Source organism: Microcaecilia unicolor, chromosome 1, assembly GCF_901765095.1.
Source record: "Microcaecilia unicolor chromosome 1, aMicUni1.1, whole genome shotgun sequence".
Classification (NCBI taxonomy): Eukaryota; Metazoa; Chordata; class Amphibia; order Gymnophiona; family Siphonopidae; genus Microcaecilia; species Microcaecilia unicolor.
Window position 1 is genome coordinate 624023103 of NC_044031.1, and position 22590 is coordinate 624045692.

The following is a 22590-nucleotide window of genomic DNA, read 5'->3' on the forward strand; positions in this document are numbered from 1 at the left end:
CCTGGCAGAAACCCAATTAGTAGCAACATGTCCATCTCAATAACAGACTATGGACTTTCCTCCAGGAACTCGTCCAAACCTTTTTTAAACCTAGATATGCTAACCACTGTTACTACATCCTCCGGCAAAGAGTTCCAGAGCTTAATTCATTGAGTGAAAAAATATTTCCTCCTATTTCTTTTAAAAGTATTTCCATGTAGCTTCCTCGAGTGTCCCCTGGTCTCAATCCTATCCCCCCTCAGCCATCTCTTTTCAAAGCTGAAGAGCTCTAATCTCTTTAGCCTTTCCTCATATGGGAGGAGTTCCATCCCCTTTATAATTTTGGTCACTCTTCTTTGAACCTTTCCTCCAGGAACTTGTCCAAACTTTTTTAAAACCCAGATATGCTAACCAAATATGTCAGAACCTAAATGCTAACAGTCATTCCAAATGTTATGTTAATTGTGTGACCCCAGTACAAGGTACCACTAGTGGGATTTGAACCCACAGCTCCTGAATAATAAGTCAGCTGTCCTAACTGCTACACTACCTCATCTACTCCAATGCTTGTTCTGCTTTAATTAACATATAGTAAGTGACGGCAGATAAAGACCTGTACGGTCCATCCAGTCTTCCCAACAAGATAAACTCATTTTACATGATATGCGTATAAAGGTATACTTTATATGTATACCCGAGTTTGATTTGTCCTTGCCATTCTCAGGGAATAGACCGTAGAAGTCTGCCCAGCACTGGTTTTGCATCCCAATTACCGGCGTCACCACCCAATCTCCGCTAAGATTCCGTGGATCCATTCCTTCTAAAGAGGATTCCTTTGTGTTTAACCAACACATATTTGAATTCCATTACCGTTTTCATCTCCACCACCTCCCGCGGGAGGGCATTCCACGTATCCACCACTCTCTCCGTGAAAAAATACTTCCTGACTTCACGGAGAGGGTGGTGGATACGTGTAATGCCCTCCCACGGGTGAATTCAAACATACGTGTTCCAGCGCTACCCGCAAAATGGCATGACTACCGCTACACACATCCTATATAATAAAACGCACCTCCAACATTCTGAAGCCGAGAAAGTGAAGCCTTCAAGCCTTGAAGCATTCCTACAACATTCCGGAACTACGTGTCGTCAATTGAGGAGATGAAGTCTTACAGAGCGCACAAATGCTTCAAGGCTTGAAGGCTTCACTTTCTCACACACATACACTCACTCTCTGTCTCTCACATACACTCTCTCTCACAGTGGCGTACCTAGGGTAGTTGACACCCGGGGCCGGTCATTTTTTAACCCCCCCCCCCCCCAAATCCAGTACTAGGCATACCGAGAATACAAAACATGAGGACCTATAGAGCGATTCTACCATACCATAAGCAGTAATTTCTACGAGTCACATAAGGAAAAGGAAAGCATTTTAAACACTACAGTGAGCACTAGAACATCAATTCACCTATTGTAAAACGAAACCAGACAGAATAATACAGATCGTCGATCCTGCACAGTCAATGCCAACTGAAAGCCATGTCTTTTTCACAAACACAGATACACCCTAATCCACTATAGAATAAGTAGTAATATTTAAACTTTCTATTTAGACAAAAATTAAACTTAACCCCCAAGATGCCAGACTCTGCATACAATGCAACACCACAGAAACAGAAAACGTCCCCTAGTACTGTGCAAAATATAAAGACAGCAGATGTAAATTTGAAAAAACTAACAAATACCAATCACCACTTTACAAATTAACAAATAGAAATAAAACAAATAATATCATTTTATTGGACTAATACATTTAGCTTTCAGAGGCCAAAATCTCCTTCCTCAGGTCAATACAGTATAGTGCTGTTACATTATCCTATCCTGACCTGAGGAAGGGGGTTTTGTTCTCTGAAAGTTAAGTCAAAATGTATTAAAATTAGTCCAATAAAAAGATGACCTTATTTACATGTTCTACTTATAAACATTTATTAACACAGCTACAATACTATATCCTAAAGCAAAATAATTAAAATATATATTTACAGTTTGTTGTCTCTGGTTTCTGCTTTCCTCATCTTCTTTTCACTGTCTTCCTTCCATCCAGCATGTCTTCGCTCACTCTCTGCCATCCAGTGTCTGCCCTCTCTAATGTCCCTTCCATCCAGTGTCTGCCCTCTCTCTCTGCCCCTTCCATCCACTGTCTGCCCTCTCTCTTCCTTCCATCCACATCTGCCCTCTATTTCTGCCCCTTCCATCCACCATCTGCCCCAGTCTGCCATCTCTCTCTCCCTTCCATCCACATCTGCCCTCTATCTCTGCCCCTTCCATCCACCATTTACCCCAGTCTGCCCTCTTTCTCTCTCCCCCTTCCACCCACCATCTGCCCTTTCTCTCTGCCCCCCCTCTCCCATCCATCCAAGCTCTGCCCTCCCTCACGCTCCCCACTTCCATCCAGGGTCTGTCCCCTCTCTCTCTGCCCCCTCTTTTCAGCCCCCTTATTCCACCTGCCCCTAGTTCCAGCCCCAGCCCACATCTCCCACCTGCCCCCCTTTTCTGCCCCACTATCCCACCAGTCCCCAGCCCTTTTCTCCCATCAGTCCCGAGCTTCAGCCCCAGCCAGTTCTCCCTGTCCCCTTTAAAGCCCCCAGTTTCAGCCCCTGCCCCGTTTCAGCCCCCAGTTCCAGTACTAGCCCCCTTATCCCAAATACCCTCCTTTTCAGCCCCCAGTTCCAGCCCCCTTCATCCACCACATGCCTTGCATCCCCCCTTTTCAGCCCCAGACCCATTCTCCCACCTGCCCCAGGCATGGACCCATTTTCCCTCCTGCCCCCTTGTCAGACCCCCAGACCCCTTCTCCCATCTGAGCACTCCCCTCCCCAATCCCCTTCTCCCCTATGACCACCCCCACCCTCCCCAATCCCTTTCTCCCCTCTAAGCACCCTCCCCAATCCCCTTCTCCCCTATGAGCACCCCCACCCTCTCCAATCCCCTTCTCCCCTATGAGCACCCTCCCCAATCCCCTTCTCCCCTACGGTATGAGCACCCCCACCCTCTCCAATCCCCTTCTCCCCTCTGAGCACCCTCCCCAATCCCCTTCTCCCCTATGACCACCCTCCCCAATCCCCTTCTTCCCTCTGAGCACCCTCACCAATCCCCTTCTCCCCTCTGAGCCCCCCCTCCGTCGAGAGGCCTGAGCCCTCTTCACCTTAAAGCCACCACCCTGCTTGCTTTTTTTTTTTTTAATTCGTGCAGCGATGCAGGCAGCGCCTCGCGTCTGCCCTGCATGAACTGAAAAGAGGAAATCGCTTTGCTGACGTCGGGACTTCCCTCGCTTGTTGTCCCGCCCTCGAGGAAATAGGAAGTTACCTCAAAAGAGGGCGGGACAACAAGCGAGGGAAGGCCCGACGTCAGCAAAGCGATTTCCTCTTTTCAGTTCATGCAGTGCAGACGCGAGGCGCTGCCTGCATCGGCGATCACTGCATGGATTAAAAAAAACCTGTCGGCTCTCGCGGAGCACCCCCCCACCCGCTGACACCCGGGGCGGACCGCCCCCACCGCCCCCCCCCTTGGTACGCCACTCTCTCTCTCACACATAGACTCACACACACACTCTGTCTCTCACACACTCTGTCTCTCTCTGACACAAACACACACACACTCTATCTGTCTCTCTCTCTCACTCATTCTCTCTCACATACACACTCCATCTCTCACCCACACACTCTCTCTCAAACATACACACTCCGAGGAACATGCTGGGGAGGAGAGGGAGGGGGCATGGAACTCGGAGGGGGGCCAAGAACTCAGAGGGGAGGAGAGGAGAGGAGAGAGGAGAGGAGAGGGGAGGGGGGCCTGCAACTCGCATGAAAGGGGGGCCTGGAACTCAGAGGGGAGAAGAGGGAGGGAGGGAAGGAGGGGGTCATGGAACTCGGAGCCCCACACACACAAACACTCACTCTCTGTCTCTCACATACACTTTCTCTCACACACTTTCTCTCTCTCTCACACTCACTCTCACACACACATACACTCTGTCTCTCACACACTCTCTCTCTGACACAAACACACACACACACACACACTCTGTCTGTCTCTCACTCATTCTCTCTCTCACACACACACTCCATCTCTCACACACACTTTCTCTCTCACACACACACACTCTCTCTCAAACAAACACACTCCGAGGAACACGCTGGGGAGGAGAGGGAGGGGGCATGGAACTCGGAGGGAAGGGGGGGCCAAGAACTCAGAGGGGAGGAGAGGAGAGAGGAGAGGGGAAGGGAGGGGAGGGGAGGGGGGGCCTGCACCTCGGACGGAAAGGGGGGCCTGGAACTCAGAGGGGAGGAGAGGGAGGGAGGGAAGGAAGGAGGGGGTCATGAAACTCGGAGCCCCACACACACACACACTCACTCTCTGTCTCTCACATACAATCTCTCTCACACACTTTATCTCTCTCTCACACTCTCTGTCTCACACTCACTCTCACACACACACATACACTCTGTCTCTCACACACACTCTCTCTCTCTCTCTGACACAAACACACACACACACACTCTGTCTGTCTCTCACTCATTCTCTCTCTCACACACACACTCCATCTCTCACACACACTTTCTCTCTCACACACACTCTCTCTCTCTCTCTCTCTCTCTCAAACATACACACTCCGAGGAAAACCTTGCTAGCGCCCGTTGCATTTGTGTCAGAAATGGGCCTGTTTTACTAGTATGCCATAATTATATATCCAGAAGTTGGATCTCATATTTAACCTTTTGCACTTAGACGTATAAGTTATATGTTGAGTAGCTGAATTTTGCAGTTGAATATATACCTCCCAGTATTCAGCTGGCGGTGGGCAGCACTTTTGCTATTTGTCACTGGCGTTAAACCTGAATATTCAATGCCGGGTTGTTTCTGGTTACTGGCATTGAAAATCCAGTTTCATTTTTGAGCGTGGCGACTTAACCAGTTAAGCTGATATTCAGTACTAACTGGTTACGTGCTTAGCGGTTAAAGATAGGCCTGCTATTTATACGGCCTAAATTAACCACTACACATAGCTGGTTTGGCTCTGAATATCTGTGCCTAACCAGCTATGTTGTGCAATAACTGGTTAAGTAGTAGTAGTAGTAGTTATCTCCCACTGAATATTCACTGGCACTAAATTGCTATTTAACTGGACAGGAGCCATTCCTGGCTGGTTAAATAGTTTGTTTTTGTACCCCAGGTACAAAACCTTAAATTGTGAGCTCTCTAGGGATGGAAAAAGTACCTGCATGTAATGTGTAGAGTACATTGTGTACATCTAGTAGTACTGTAGAAATGATTAGTAGTAGTAATATCGGGCCCAAAGGGGTCAATATTCAGCCAGCAGCAGTCAGTCTTTTCTTTTTTTTTTGGCTGTCACCAGTAGTATTCCCAGATATTCAATCCTGGGCCATGTCTGGACATTGACACTGAATATCTGATTATACATTGCTAGATAACATTTATCCATTTAAGTGCAATATTTAGAACTTAACCGGATACATAGGACTGCATAAAACAGTTCTATTTTTATCTGGTTAACATATCTAGTTAAGTGTGGTATTCAGCACTTGATAAGTGCGAACTCCACCTCTGCAAAACCCCAAAAATAGCCCGTTTCAGCTTGAGTGCTAACCAGCACTGCTGAATAGACCTGTCTTTTTGTTTTTTTTGTTAGCTCCTGACAAGTGATTTAAACAGCCAGGAGCCTTTCCTAGCTGTTTAAATCACTTTCAGTATCGACCCCATAACTATTTTGATGTCTTTCCCCCCACTCCAAACTGTATCCTTTTTCCTGATGGCTATATTTAACCATTCTGGGCTGGATTCTATATAAGGCGCCTAGAAAATCCACGTGGAAAATATAGAATACGCTTACATGGATATAAGGCACGGAATACAGAATAAGCTTAGTTGATATCACAGTGCGTAAAACTATATGCCTCCATTTACACCAACAAAAATGTGGCATGAATCCCAGCATGTAGATTTAAGGGAATGGGACTTGATATACTGCCTCTCTGTGGTTTTTGCAACTACATTCAAAGCAGTTTACATTGTCTATACAGGTACTTATTTGTACCCGGGGCAATAGAGGGTTAAGTGACTTGCCCAGAGTCACAAGGAGCTGCAGTCGGAATTGCACCTGGTTCCCCAGGATCAAGGTCCACTGCACTAACCACTAGGCTACTCCTCCACTCCATAGGTGCAGAGGACCATATTCTATAATAATGCACATACATTTTGAAATGCCCACAAAATGCCCATTTCCCTGCCCATAGCTATGCCTCTTTTTCCCTAAGCGCATTAAAATTTAGGCGCAGTGCGTTACAGAATACACTTAGGGAGTCGTGTGTGTAAATTCTAATTGTCAATTAATGCTCATTATTGCTTGTTAAGTGCTGTTAACAATGCTGATTGGCTTGTTAAGCCAATTAATGTACACACATTGTTACAGAATACGCTTAAATTTTGGCATGTATCTCTAGATGTGCTATATTGAATCCCATGGTCTATGTGTAAAATGGCCAAATTTATATTTTTAAGTACCACAGATTTCTTTTAAAAGCATCTATGTATTTGGTTCTTCTGCCACAGCATAAATGCTTTGGAATATTGAGCTGAAAAAAAGAGAATAATTAGAAGCAGAGCATCTCCTGTGGATTTCCCGTGTTACGTCCCTACCTGCCCCCCTCAGCTCAGACTGAGAGTCAGGGTCTGGACACTGTACGAAGACAGAGGCTGATGATCCAGCTGCCTACACTCATTCTGATCTTCTAGGACAGGGTAAACCTCCACCTCACAAATTGTCAACCACTGCTGTCGCGACGGCATGACCACACTGACATAACGACCTTCCATCCCATGACAACAGAGTCTTGTGCTGGAGCCCAAACGGATATCAGTGATGATGCCACATCTGGATATTTGGGAAAAAAACAAGAAGATTGTTTTAGTTAGGGATAGATACAGCCAAACTCACTCTGCGAAGAGGACAGGATGGGTTATCAGGGGCTAAAAATGATATAACTATCCTTGTCCTCATGAGGTGGAGAGAGATCACAGAAGAGAGAGACAATACTCTGATGCCCTGAGATTAGGCAGCAGTGAGCAAATATACAGTAAGGCCAGGAATAACCCTAGTTAAAAAAAAAATCCCCTATACTAAGTGTTTGTCCCTCATGTACAGGCTTTATGGACCTCTCAATCAGAATAGTGTATTGCAATATTTTTAGACATAAAGCTTACTGACAAACACAATTCTCAAATATCTGCAGAACAATGGGAAAAAATCTGGACATTACTATATAAATCCTCAAAATCATCTGCTCTTACCCAATCATCATTTTACATCTTGCATAGAGCTATGTGGACACCTTACAAACTTTCCAAAATATCTAAAGAAGTCTCAAATAGATGCTGGTCTTGTAACAACCATGTAGGTACTTTAGACCACTTAATTTACCATTGTCCTATACTGGATGAGTATTGGTCTCGTATAGAGGACACTATTTCCCATATTCTAGATTTTAAGATCTCTCTAACATACAAAATCATAATCACGGGAGAATTTGGTTTAGACACGGTAATACATAGTAACATAGTAAATGACGGCAGAAAAAGACCTGCGCGGTCCATCCAGTCTGCCCAACAAGATAAACTCATATGTGCTACTTTTTGTGTATACCTTACCTTGATTTGTACCTGTCCTTTTCAGGGCACAGACCGTGTAAGTCTGCCCAGCACTGTCCCCGCCTCCCACCACCGGCTCTGCCACCCAATCTCGGCTAAGCTCCTTAGGATCCATTCCTTCTGAACAGGATTCCTTTATGTTTATCCCACGCGTGTTTGAATTCTGTTACCGTTTTCATTTCCACCACCTCCCGCGGGAGGGCATTCCAAGCATCCACTACTCTCTCCGTGAAAAAATACTTCCTGACATTTTTCTTGAGTCTGCCTCCCTTCAATCTCATTTCATGTCCTCTCGTTCTACTGCCTTCGCAGCTCCGGAAAAGGTTCGTTTGCGGATTTATACTTTTCAAATATTTGAACGTCTGTATCATATCACCCCTGTTTCTTCTTTCTTCCAGAGTATACATGTTCAGGTCATCGAGTCTCTCCTCATACGTCTTGTAACGCAAATCCCTTACCATTCTTGTAGCTTTTCTTTGCACCGCTTCAATTCTTTTTACATCCTTCGCAAGGTACGGTAATACAACCTCAAATAGCCAAATTATTACATATATTGATTCAAGTTGCTTTAAAACTGATATGTCAAAATTGGAAGGACTTTACGAAGATATCTTATGATATGTGGTGGAATACAGTATGTCTTTACGCTAAATATGAAAAAGCTGCTGCAGAGAAATGCAGCTCCCTTTTAGCATTTAATAAAACCTGGTCTCCTATACTCAATTACTCATCCAGTTAATATTAATTATTATAATATATGCAAATATAAATGGGTACTAATTACATATATATGTATAATTTCTTATCTCCACCTCTAACATTTAATAATATGCTTATTCCTATAGATATACAATACCTGTAATGAAACAGTGTTTACATCAACTCTAGGATCCCTGATTCTGTCTATAATTCTTCTACAAGTCAGTGTACATAATCAAACTTGTTAAAACTGTTATTAAGTCACTGGTACTTAATTTCCTTTCTTTTTGTTATTTAAAAACTAGTAAAAAAAACCCGTTTCTGATGCAAATGAAACGGGGGCTAGCAAGGTTTTCTTCAGAGTGTGCATGTGGGAGTGTGTGTGTCCCTGCCCTCTGCTCTCTCTCCCTCCCCCTCCCCCCTCTGAGTCCAGTCCTTCAGTGTTGTTTGCTGCTGTTCTGTGTTTTTGTTACAGAGAGAGTCAGGGCATCTCTCTCCCCTCCCCCCTCTGAGTCCTTCACTGTTTCGTGGAATTTCCTGCTGTGCTGTTTTCCTTCACTCATGGGGAAACCGGATATCTCTGGCACTTCACACTTCCGGACACAATGAGGGAAGGCCCGATGAGGCGATTTGCTTTTTTTACACGCAGAGCAGATGCGAGGCGCTGCACCGCTGCTTCACTGATTTTTTTTAAAGGCAGGGTGCCAGGAGGCAAAAGAAGAGGGCTGTCGTCTGTCCACGGAGCTGAGGGTAGGCAGGTGGGGACTGGGTCGGGGAGGGGGATGCTCAAATGGGAGAAGGGGCCTGGAGCTGGAATTGGGGTCTGAGAAGGGGGCAGGAGGGAGAATGGGGCCATGCCTGGGGCAGGTGGGAGAATGGGTCTGGGGCTGAAAAGGGGGGCCTTAATGCAAGGCATGTGGATGAAGAGGACTGGAACTGGGGGCTGAAAAGTAGAGGTAGGTGGGATAAGGGGGTTAGTACTGGAACTGGGGGCTGAAAAGGGGCAGGGGCTGAAACTGTGGGGACTGGGAGCTGAGAAGGGAACAGGGAGAAGTGGCTGGGGCTGAAGCTCGGGACTGGTGGAAGAAAAGGTCTGGGGCTGAAACTGGGAACTGGTGGGATAGTGGGGCTGAAAAGGTGGGGCAGGTGGGAGATGTGGGCTGGGGCTGGAACTAGGGGCAGGTGGGATAACGGGGCTGGAACTGGGGGCCGAAAAGAAGGGGCAGAGAGAGAGAGAGAGGGGACAGATCCTGGATGGAAGGGGGAGCAAGAGGGAGGGCAGACCCTGGATAGATGAGAGAGGGAGGGCAAATGGTGGATTGAAGGGGCAGAGAGAAAGGGCAGACGGGCAGATGGTGGATAGAAGAGGCAGAGATAGAGGGCAGATGTGGATGGAAGGAAGAGAGAGGGCAGATGTGAATGGAAGAGAGAGAGAGGGCAGATGGATGGAAGGGGCAGGGAGAGAAGGCAGACGTTGGATGGAGCGGACAGAAGAGAGGGCAGACACTGGATGGCAGAGAGAGCGAAGACTGTTGTCTCTGGTTTCTGCTTTCCTCATCTTCTTTTCACTGTCTTCCTTCCATCCAGCATCTAACTGTAAATAAAATATATATTTTTGTTTTTTTGCTTTAGGATAAAGTAGTATTGTAGCTGTGTTAATAAATGTTTATAAATAGAACATGTAAATAAAACAATCTTTTTATTGGACTAATTTTAATACATTTTGACTAACTTTCGGAGAACAAACCCCCTTCCTCAGGTCAGGATAGGATACTGTAACAACACTATACTGTATTGACCTGAGGAAGGAAGTTTTGGCCTCTGAAAGCTAAATGTATTAGTCCAATAAAATGGTATTATTTTATTTTCTATATTTGTTTTATTTCTATTTGTTAATTTGTAAAGTGGTGATTGGTATTTGTTAGTTTTTTCAAATTTACATCTGCTGCATTTATATTTTGCACAGTACTAGGGGACATTTTCTGTTTCTGTGGTGTTGCATTGTATGCAGTCTGGCATCTTGGGGGTTCAGTTAAATTTTTGTCTATATAGTAACATAGTAGATGACAGCAGAAAAAGACCTGCACGGTCCATCCAGTCTGCCCAACAAGACAAACATATGTGTAAACCTTACCTTGATTTGTACCTGCCTTATTTAGGGCACAGACCGCACAAGTCTGCGCAGCAGTACTTCCAGCCTCCCAACCACCAGTCCCACCTCCCATCACCAGCTCTGGCACAGACCGTATAAGTCTGCCCTCCACTATCCTCGCCTCCCAACCACCAACCCCTCTTCCCCCCACCTGCTCCGCCACCCAATTTCGGCTAATTGGCACGATTTCCCTCTGGTAAAACCATGTTGTCTCGGATCTTGCAACTTATTGGCTTCCAGGAAATTCACTATCCTTTCCTTCAGCATGGCTTCCATTACTTTTCCAATAACCGAAGTGAGGCTTACCGGCCTGTAGTTTCCAGCTTCTTCCCTATCACCACTTTTGTGAAGAGGGACCACATCCGCCGTTCTCCAATCCCTCGGAAACTCTCCCGTCTCCAAGGATTTATTAAACAAATCTTTAAGAGGACCCGCCAGAACCTCTCTGAGCTCCCTCAATATCCTGGGGTGGATCCCGTCCGGTCCCATGGCTTTGTCCATCTTTAGCTTTCCAAGTTGTTGATATACACTCTCTTCTGTGAATGGTGCTCTATCCATTCCATTCTCAGGTGTACTTTTGCCAGTCCCTCTCGGTCCTTCTCCAGGATTTTCTTCAGTGAAAACAAAGCCAATTTGCTAAATAGATACTTTTGTTCTTTCTTCATCATTATCTACATAGCGTTTCGCTGTATCTTTTAGTCTCACAATTCCCTTTTTAGTCATTCTCCTTTCACTAATAAAAATATCTTCAGGTATGTCTCCCCTCCTTACATTTCTAGCCATTTGTTCTTCCGCTTGCGCCTTCGCCAGACGTATCTCTCTCTTGGCTTCTTTCAGTTTCACCCGGTATTCCTCCCCGTGTTCCTCTTCTTGAGATTTTCTATATTTCTGGAACGCTAACTCTTTATTTTCTCAGCCACTTTCTTGGAGAACCATATCGGTTTCCTTTTTCTCTTGCTTTTATTTACTCTCCTTACATAAAGGCCTGTGGCCCTATTTATTATTTCTTTCAGCCTGGACCACTGTCCTTCCACTTCTTGTACGTCCTCCCAGCCCATCAGCTCGTTCCTCAGGTATTCCCTCATTTTACTAAAGTCAGCACGCTTGAAATCCAGGACTTTGAGTTTAGAGTGGCCGCCCTCCACTTCAGCCGTCTAAATAGAAAGTTTATGATTACTTATTCTATAGTGGATTAGGGTGTATCTGTGTTTGTGAAAAAGACATGGCTTTCAGTTGGCATTGACTGTGCAGGATTGACGATCTGTACTATTCTGTCTGGTTTCGTTTTACAATAGGTGAATTGATGTTCTAGAGCTCAATGTAGTGTTTTTCCTTGTGTGACTCTTGGAAATTACTGCTTATGGTATGGTAGAATTGCTCTATAGGTCCTGAGTGTTTTGTTTTCTTGGTATGCTTAATACTGGATTTTGGAGGGGGGTGTTAAAAAATGACCAGCCCCGGGTGTCAACTACCCTAGCTACGCCACTGAGTGCAGGAAAAGAAGGGTGTACTGAGGAGCTGCAGAGTGAATGCACTTAAAGTCATTATGAGGAGTTTGAACTGTATGTGGAAACGGATAGGGAGCCAGGGAGCCAATGAAGTGACTTGAGGAGAGGTCTAATATGGGGGGTGCAATACAAGTTGTATGTTGATGACATACAGTTTATATTGCCTTTTGAGAACTCTTTTGTTAAATTCAGATTTTATCTTTCAAAAATAGTGCAATGGATGGAGTGAAATCATTTGAGTTTTCTAAATGTTCGATTTCAAATTCTTTTCCTCTCTGGTACAAAAGGAGTAAATTGTCCTAAGATTTTTAACATGGACTGTGATATTGTATTTCCAACCTGATTTTTCATAGATAATGTAGTGTCAAGTTGCACTCCAAATTTCTAATCTGATGGACAATGGGGATATTAACAAAGGTATTTTATAAATTAAGGATTGTACAGTGTATTAGATCACTGGTTTCTATTGAAAACTTTCGTAAAATTGTCCTGTCTGTAGTCAGCCATTGTTAGATTATTGTAATGGTTTGTTAATGGGGATTACCAGTAATATGCTGAAGGCATTGCAAGTTGTTCAAAATGCTATAGACCAAGTGATCAAAGGAGGCTCTCGCTATAATCATGTTACTTCAATCTTGAAGTCACTGCATTGGATCCCTGTAAAATTTCATACTGAATTTAAAATTTTATTGTTGGTGAAATATTACCATTCAATATTTTAAAAACTAATTCTTAGTGTCACTTTAAGATGTTATGAACCTACTCGCTCTCTAAGATAATCTCAGAAACAGCTACTTGATGTGCCTTGATTTCATCAGGTTTATTTGGAAGAATGTAGATCATCTATTTTTTTACATCAAAGGCCCAAAATTATGGAATGCACTGCCAATTGAATGTCATTTGAATTTACAAGGTATTAAAATAATATGCATCAAAGGAACCAAAAGCCTGAAAAAATAAATGAGTTTTTAAAGCTTTTGAAAACTGATCCATATTCTGTATTAATTTGCTGTATGTCTTATTTTAAGATAGCAATTTTTGTATAGTTTGTTGAGCAAAGAAATAATTTTATTGTTTTGTCTTTTTATATTTTGTATGTGGTATGTTCCCCGCTTAGGCTTTTATAGAACTAGCGGGTTATAAATAAAGTTTTATTATTATTATTATTGTTATTATTATTATAGTGAGACTGGAGGAATATAAACCATGCAGAAGAATTTTGAACAGATTTAAAGGGAGAGAGGTGGCTTGCCAGGGACTGGTTACTCTGCTCATCTATGATGACATACATCTTTACTGTCTTTTCTGGTTGCTCTTTTGGCTATACCTTGGCTGCATATATCTTGGTGTAAGTTGCAGTATTCTAAGTGAGAGGTGATAAGAGTGTGGATAAGGGTTTTGGTAGTGTGCTCAGAAAGGAAGGGATCATTTTTGGTGATATAGAGAAAGAAACGACAGGTTTTAGCAGTCTGTTGGACATGTGCAGAGAAAGAGAGAGAGAGGCGTCAAAGATGACCCCATGGTTATAATCCACTATATCCACTAGGGATGGACGGCCATTTGTAACAACATGGAAAATGTCAAAGGTATATCCCATGTTGTGACATGTCATTAAAACTCAAAAATGTGAAGAAAAACATGAACATTTATGTTTTTCTTTGCCAGTAATAGTGCACACACTTTCAAAATTGTTCCTGTTGCGCATACACTCAGTCTGTTAAGGCAGATGTTGCCTATTATCACCCATCCCAGGGCAAGTCAGTAGGCATATGGGGCATCAGGTGGACCTCCACATGACCCACAAACTCTGATCAAGGTTGGTGCATCTCTTCCCAATAAGAATAAAATCTTGGCATTTGGATCCAAAAGCTGCAGATACTCAGCTATAGGTTGGAGATGACAATATTGTTGAGCAACCTCTGGTGTGGGAATTTCGAGCAACCTCTGGTGTGGGAATTTCTTCTCAGTTATCAAGTATTTGATTACATTCAATACTACTACTACTACTATTTAGCATTTCTATAGCGCTACAAGGCATACGCAGTGCTGCACAAACATAGAAGAAAGACAGTCCCTGCTCAAAGAGCTTACAATCTAATAGACAAAAAATAAATAAAGTAAGCAAATCAAATCAATTAATGTGAACGGGAAGGAAGAGAGGAGGGTAGGTGGAGGCGAGTGGTTACAAGTGGTTACGAGTCAAAAGCAATGTTAAAGAGGTGGGCTTTCAGTCTAGATGGTAGATGGGTCTTGTTCCTACCATCCATCACTTCTATCACGTATCCAATTGCTCTTCTCCACGTCCTCTTTGTCCTCCCTATACAGGTCTCCATGACTGCTTCAGGTACATTTCTCCTCTTTGCCAAATCTCAGATGAACTTCACAAAGACTGTGAATGGAGGAAACCTCTCTTAACGATTGTCTTTATACTTGGCACCCACTGATGACCATTTTCCTCTTATGTCATATGGCAGCTTTGATATAATATCACTTATGTCCCAAGCTGTAATCAAGTAGTACAGGCCAGGAAGATTCAGATCAGCCTTAAGTGCTCACTGTGCAGAATCTTCTGCGATAATGTAGCTGAGCTGGCTCTACCCACCATCCTACCTTATAGCCTTTTCCTGGGCTATGGCTTCAGCCTGCTTTGTGGCTGCTTCTTTTTCTAGCAGCTTCAAGGTGATGTCGAACTTTGCCTTCTTACATTCAGGGGCAGCAGCATTAACAGCAGCCTCAGCTGCTGCTTTCTTTCCCTGTTCTTCTAATTTAAGTTTCTCAACTTCTATGGTGGCCTCTTGTCTATTATAAAAAAAACATTTAATCTGGCAGTCTTGGGCTTGGCTCAGACTCTGAGAGCTGCTGCACTGGTTGCAGACTGATTGTAATGGCTTATTCTGTGGGATTTTAGAGACCTAGAATTTTTAGAACTGTGTCTGGAGTTGCCTGAATGTTGAGACTGATTTTCCCCTGCAGGGGATGTGTGTGCCTCTATGTCTTTCATTTCTACTTCAGTTTCATATACCTCTTTGGCTTTCATAGGCATATGTGGTCTTCTGAATCTTTCTAACCCTTTCTTACTGCCCTTACTAGATTGTGCTATACCCCCTGTGCTAGGCTGCTCAACTACTACAGAATCTGCCATAGGCTTGCACTAATAAAATGAACCCCCTTTCTCTCTTTTTTTTTCTCTTAAAGCCAAGGATTATTCTGCAAAGGTGTTCAGTGCCAAATGTTGCCTTGTAGAAACAGCAGGGGTTGGGGGGGGGGGGGGGGGGGAGACAGGATGTAGGTAGCTCACTATTCTCCTGTTGCACACAGCAGCTTAATTAGGAAGCCCTAACATGGAAATTCCTTTCCTTTGTAACTTGCAAGCAGTGGGGAAAAGGGTGTGAGTTCCTTGCTCTGTGCAAAGCAGGTGGCTTCAGCTAATTATGCAGATTTGCCTTTTTTTTTCTGGAAAGCTGGTACTACTCTGTCTGGAAGGCTTATGAAATCTGTACAAATCTTTGCCCATAGACTTGAATGCAAGCCCCACAATTCTCAGTTTATTCAAACAGACCAGTCTCTCACTGAAATTCACACAGTAAAATTCCAAGCCATGCAATATTTTTAGCTTGCTAAACTTCCTCTGAGACAGCATATCTTTGAATGCACCAGAAATGCCTTCTATATTACTCTCCAGCAGAAAGTGTTATCAGGCTTTTTACTTTAACAATCCAGATTTCCTCTCAAACTGATACAACAAGTACTTTAAGCAAAGCCATGGGCGTATTTTGGGGGGCAAGGGGGGCAGTGTCCCCCAAACAAGTTGAGCTGCCACACACCATTCTTCAATCCCACGAACCACCATCAGCCTCTCCGAGAAAGCTGCACGCATTAGCAAAGCCTTTGATACGGTCCCCCACAGAAAACTCGTGAATAAGCTGAAAGGGTTGAACTTAGGACCAAAAGTGGTGAACTGGATAAGAAACTGGTTGACCGACAGGTGGCAGAGGGTGGTGGTAAATGGAATCCGCTCAGAGGAAAGGAAGGTGAGCAGTGGAGTTCCTCAGGGGTCAGTGCTGGGGCCTATTCTGTTTAATACATTTGTGGGAGATATTGCTGAAGGGTTGGAAGGAAAGGTTTGCCCTTTTGCGGATGACACTAAAATAGCCAATAGAGTGGATACCCTGTAGGGAGCAGAAACGATGAGAAGGGATCTCTGAACATTAGGTCGAGGGTCTGGCAGTTAAACTTTAATGTAGTACTACAAATAATTCTGGGGTAAACTCAAACGTCCTGGTTTCAAAGATATGTAACATAGGTACAAGTGAAACCGTTGTATATCACTCAAATATCCTTTTTTTTGTTTTTATATATGCTGTGAAACATGTGTCAATACAACAATTTTAGTGAAATACCTCTAGGTAGTAGCAAACAGCTAATGTTTGTCAAGAGTGCTCAGTGAGAAACATGCTGCTACGGCTGGGCTATCAAACAGCAAACATGTGGACAATCAGAACATCATTGCACTCACGCCCTACCCTCCACCAACCTGTAGAGATATTCAATAGATCTAACTCTCACATATATGTCCATAAGTACAAGCCAATGTGGTAACAGTTTTTACTTAGCTTTTGTTATGAATAAAGTTGGGCCAGAGTGAATGCTATGTTCTGCAACCTTACCTCAGCATTCACTAGTATGTTCCATGCTCATATTCGTGCTCGTGTGTAAGTGCTGTTAAAATTCTTCTCATCTCAAATCTCAGTCAGTCCATTGCCAGGATCTCTCATTGTTCGTTCGTTCTCTCGTTCTCAACACAACGTGTGTTTCGCTCTGATAGCGTCCTCAGGAGAACTCATGTGATAATCTGGAGCTCAACCACATGGAACTAAGGAGTATGCCGCTGTGCTCAACCGCGGCTATCAGCACATTGGCTTGTACTTATGGACATATATGTGAGAGTTAGATCTACTGAATATCTCTACAGGTTGGTGGAGGGTAGGGCGTGAGTGCAATGATGTTCTGATTGTTCATATGTTTGCTGTTTGATAGCCCAGCTGTAGCAGCATGTTTCTCACTGAGCACTCTTGACAAACATTAGCTGTTTGCTACTACCTAGAGGTATTTCACTAAGATTGTTGTATTGACACATGCTTCACAGCATATATAAAAACAAACAAAAAAAGGATATTTGAGTGATATACAACGGTTTCACTTGTACCTAAGTTAAAATGTAATGCCAAGTACATAAGTACATAAGCACCGCCATACTGGGAAAAGACCAAGGGTCCATCAAGCCCAGCATCCTGTCTCTGACAGTGGCCAATCCAGGCTTCAAGAACCCGGCAACCCCCCCCCCCCCCCCCCAAAAAAAAAAAAAAAAAATTAATGTTCAATGGACTTTTCCATCAGGAATCTGTCCAAACCCCCTTTAAATTCCGTAAGGCCAGCTGCTGTCACTACATTCTCCGGCAACGAGTTCCAGAGTCTAACTACACGCTGAATAAAGAAAAACTTTCTCCTATTTGTTTTAAATCTACCATATTCTAGCTTCATCTTGTGTCCCCTGGTTTTGTTGTTGTTTGAAAGTGTAAACAAACGCTTCACATCTGTTCACTCTACTCCGCTCATTATCTTGTAGACTTCTATCATATCACCCCTCAGCCGCCTTTTCTCCAAGCTGAAAAGCCCTAACCTTCTCAGCCTTTCCTCATAGGGAAGTCGTTCCATTCCCTTTATCATTTTCGTCACCCTTCTCTGCACCTTTTCTAATTCCTTTATATGTTTTTTGAGATGTGGCAACCAGAATGGACACAATACTCGAGGTGCGGTCGCACCATGGAGCGATACAATGGTATTATAACATCCTCGAGTTTGTTTTCCATTCCTTTCCTAATAATACTCAACATACTGTGTGCTTTCTTAGCCACGGCAGCACACTGGGCAGACGTTTTTAATGTCTTATGAACGATGACTCCCAGATCCCTTTTTAGGTCCGTAACTCCTAAAGTGGAACCTTGCATGACGTAGCTGTAATTCGGGTTCCTCTTACCCACATGCATCATTTTGCACTTGTCAACATTGAACTTCATCTGCCACTTGGACGCCCAATTCCTCCAGTCTCACGAGGTCCTCCTATAATCTTTCACACTCCTCCTGCGACTTGACGAACCTGAATAATTTTGTGTCATCTGTGAATTTAATTACCTCACTAGTTACTCCCTTCTCTAGATCATTTATAAATATGTTAAAAAGCAGCGGTCCCAACACAGACCCCTGCGGGACCCCACTAACTACCCTTCTCCACTGAGAATACTGACCATTCAACCCTACTCTTTGCTTCCTATCTTTCAACCAGCTCTTAATCCATAGTAATACCCTACCTCCGATCCCATGACTCTCCGGTTTCCTCAGGAGTCTTTCATGAGGCACTTTGTCAAACGCCTTTTGAAAATCCAGATACACAATATCCACCGGCTCCCCATTGTCCACATGTTTGTTCACCCCCTCAAAAAAATGCAGTAGATCAGTGAGGCAAGACTTCCCTTCACTAAGTCCGTGTTGACTTTGTCTCATCAGCCCATGTTTTTATACGTGCTCTGTAATTTTATTCTTGATAATAGCCTCTACCATTTTGCCCAGTACCGACGTCAGACTCAGCTGTCTATAATTTCCCGGATCTCCTCTGGAACCTTTTTTAAAAATCGGTGTAACATTGGCTACCCTCCAGTCTTCTGGTACCACACTCGATTTTAGGGATAGATTGCATATTACTAACAGTAGCTCTACAAGTTCATTTTTCAGTTCTATTAATACTCTGGAATGAATACCATCAGGTCCTGGCGATTTACTACTCTTCAGTTTGCAGAACTGACCCATTACATCCTCCAAGTTTACAGAGAATTTGTTTAGTTTCTGCGACTCGCCCACTTCAAATATGTTTTCCGGCACCGGTGTCCCTCCCAAATCCTCCTTCCCAAGAAGTGTAGAGTGATGCACTTGGGGTGCAGACACCCGAAAGAGAGATACCGGATAGGAGGGGAAAGATTAGTAAGTTCGACTCAGGAGAGAGACCTTGGGGTGTTGGTGTCTGAGGATCTGAAGGTGAAGAAACAATGCGACAAGGCGACGGCCGTGGCCAGAAGGATGCTATGCTGCATAGAGAGGGGCATAACCAGCAAAAGAAAGGAGGTGTTGATGTCCCTCTACAAGTCGTTGATGAGGCCCTACTTGAAGTATTGTGTTCAGTTTTGGAGGCCGTATCTTGCTAAAGATGTAAAAAGACTGGAAGCGGTGCAGAGAAAAGCTACAAAAATGGTATGGGATTTGCGTTGCAAACCATACGAGGAGAGACTTGCTGACCTGAACATGTATACTGTAAACCCCTCCCCCACTCCTGAGTTCAAATGTAATTTAAGATGTGTTCGGGTTTAGTTTTCCAATGTAGTCTCGACCGAGTGGTCTGAACACACCACCCAGAAGCGGAGAGGAGGTACAAAAAAAACTATCGAGATGGAATTGATATAAAAGTTCTTTTATTTAAAACATCAACGTTATTAAACACAGTTGTTTTCAACCCACAACTTAATAATTTATACGCTCCACATTCACCAGTTATTCTTTAGGCATAAAAATTTGTCACTCTTAGTCCCTTAAGCTTTTATGTTTTCTTTTCCCAGTGCAAACTTTGTTTCTGTTAACTATGAATCTTTTCAAAAATAACCACTGTAACTATTAACCTTCGTTTCTTTATGTCTACACAGGATCACTCTATCAACTAAAGGTTACCACTAATATCAGATAAGTATTAGTTTATCTTTTCAATTTATAATCAAACCATGCATTTAACAAACACTGTTTAAAATTTGCTAACTTTCAAGAATTGATTCTTTGTGCTTTCTTTTTCTCCTTACAGGTTCTTCTTCAGATGAGCACTATAGGTAAGTATGCAAATTATAGTTCTATCATTGTCTTCCTAGCAATTCCCTGTAAAACCTTTGTTTCATATTAACATAGTAACATAGTAAATGACGGCAGAAAAAGACCTGCATGGTCCATCCAGTCTGCCCAACAAGACAAACTCATATGTGCTACTTTTTGTGTATACCCTACTTTGATTTGTACCTGTCCTCTTCAGGGCACAGACCGTATAAGTCTGTCCAGCACTATCCTCGCCTCCCACCACCGGCTGGCTCTGCCACCCAATCTCGGCTAGTGGAGTATACAAAGGATATTCTTGTTCCGTTTTGCTATGTTAGACTCTCCGTCTTCTTCTTCCTTCTTTCTTCAAGTGATGGGTACCATTTGTAGATGGAGTGATGCGACGTCCTCTGGCCAGGGATCAGGAACCAGGAGCATGAATACCTACTACTCTACACTTTAATAAACAAACAAACAAACAAACAAACCCTAAATTCTATCTAAAATCTCAGATCAAATATGCCTGCTGCAATACTTCCTATCTAACTCTCCCCCCCCCAAAAAAACGTATAATTTGAATCCCTATGCTTTTCCTCCCACATTTAACAATTCAGAGAAACAGTGTGCGCTAATGTCCCTATACTCCAATTTACAGCAAGCATGAAATGCTTTAAAAGTCTCTCAGTACCTCACATATATTGCAACTCCAAATTCAGAGTATTTTAAAAAGTATATATATATTGATTATATATCTATTTGAATATAACACTGTGCGTATGTGCACCGCTTCAATAGGCACCTCAGAAGATATTTTTTCTCTTCACTGCCTTTCAGGAATCATGTCTACTTTAAATAGAATGTGCCTCACAGTCAGCACTTAGTTTACAATTTTAGGAGTAATTATCCCCCAGCTGCCCATACAGACAGCTTAATATACCATTCCAGGCTAAAGTAATAAACTAATTTATTCCAAGTGACAAGCAGTGCTCAGACCACACTCTTAAAGCCTTCTAAACCTGGACAGGTTTATTAGGGACAATTAACTTTACTCAATCACACTGTTCTCACTCATACAATCCCTTCCCTTATAGCACTCTAAGGCCCAGATGCACTAAACTTTAACGACCCATTAACGAAGAATTTTCGAACCGTGGCATGCATTAAAGGCCATTTTCCGACGACGGTAGCAGAAAACGAAAACGGAATGCAGATGAGCAAATTGTATAGAAATACTATTAAAAATAGATGCATCAAAGTTTTCCGACTACCCTAACGCTGGAAAACTGCCGGAAAGCTAATGACAGGTCTGTACCTGTCGTTAGGGCTGTTCGACTAAAAACTTTAATGTAAAAAACAAAAAAAAAAGCGAGGGGGCGAAAACGCGCGTCAGGGGCGTCTTTTATTGACGCCCGAGGTCACTGCTGCTCCCCGCTCCCCCTGCATCAATATAACTGAAAAAAAAGGTTCGGGAGGGGGCAAAGGCGCTCGTCAGGAGCATCCTTTATGGACGGCCTTGCCCCCCCCGCCCGCCCGTGGTTGCCGCTACTCCCCGCATCCTCCCCCAGCACTAAATTAAAAAACAAAACAAAAATCAAAGCTTTAGGAGCCCCGGCCCCCCTCCCTTCCTGTCTCTCAACTCTTTCTCCACACAGCCCTGCCTTCCGCCATCCTCCGCCCCCGTGCCCCGCCGCCCCACTGAGGTCATCGCCGCCGATCCCCCCCTCCACCGGGCCCCCCTCTGCATTACTGGGCCCATGCAGCACCTCTCACCTCTGTATGAAGGCGCTGCACGGGCAAGAAGACCATCAGATCGCTGTAGTCTTCAGGACGTCTCTCTCCTTCGTCTTCCCTCACCTGGGCCCGCCCCCGTCTGACAGCGCCTTCATACAGAGGTGAGAGGCGCTGCACGGGCCCAGTAATGCGGAGGGGGGGCCCTGTGGAGGGGGGGATCGGCGGCGATGACCTCAGTGGGGCGGCGGGGTCGGGGCACGGGGGTGGAGGATGGCGGAAGGCAGGGCTGTGTGGAGAAAGAGTTGAGAGACAGGAAGGGAGGGGGGCCGGGGCTCCTAAAGCTTTGATTTTTGTTTTGTTTTTTAATTTAATGCTGGGGGAGGAAGCGGGGAGCAGCGGCGAACACGGGCAAGGCCGTACATACAGGACGCTCCTGACGAGCGCCTTTGCCCCCTCCCGAGACACGTGTTTGTGTTTTGGGTTTTTTTTTTGTTTTTTGACATTTGTGGCATGCGCAGAGCAGCCAGCATAAGGCTTGGCAGCTCTGCGCATGCTTTAGGGGCCAATTTCCGACGTAGATTCCACCAGTTTGATGCATTGTACTTTTAAATACCGCACCGAACATGTGCAACTTGTTTTTTTTGGTGCATTGCTTGTTTTTTAAAATTCATTAAGGACTTTTACGTTTTTGATTTTTGGTTGTTGCATCTGGGCCCAAATTCACTTTTACAACGAATTTAATGCCACCGCTGATCACAGACTCAAAATGCAGGTCTGCTCAGCATTAATCTTACCTCCCAACTGCCTGTCAGGTTTAGAACCCACTTCCCCAGCTCGAACCACCAGCACGAGCCCAACACTCGAAATCCCCTCCATACACAAACTCAGCGT

At 44.1% G+C, this 22590-nt stretch overlaps 1 protein-coding gene across 1 annotated transcript in view; it reads right to left on the minus strand.

Moving 5' to 3' along the window:
• LOC115460340 overlaps positions 1–22590 on the minus strand; it is a 172745-nt gene that overhangs the window by 100333 nt on the left and 49822 nt on the right. The window contains exon 4 of the mRNA XM_030190130.1: positions 6708–6931. Within this exon, the coding sequence (XP_030045990.1) occupies positions 6708–6931 (224 nt within the window). The remainder of the gene's footprint in view (positions 1–6707; positions 6932–22590) is intronic.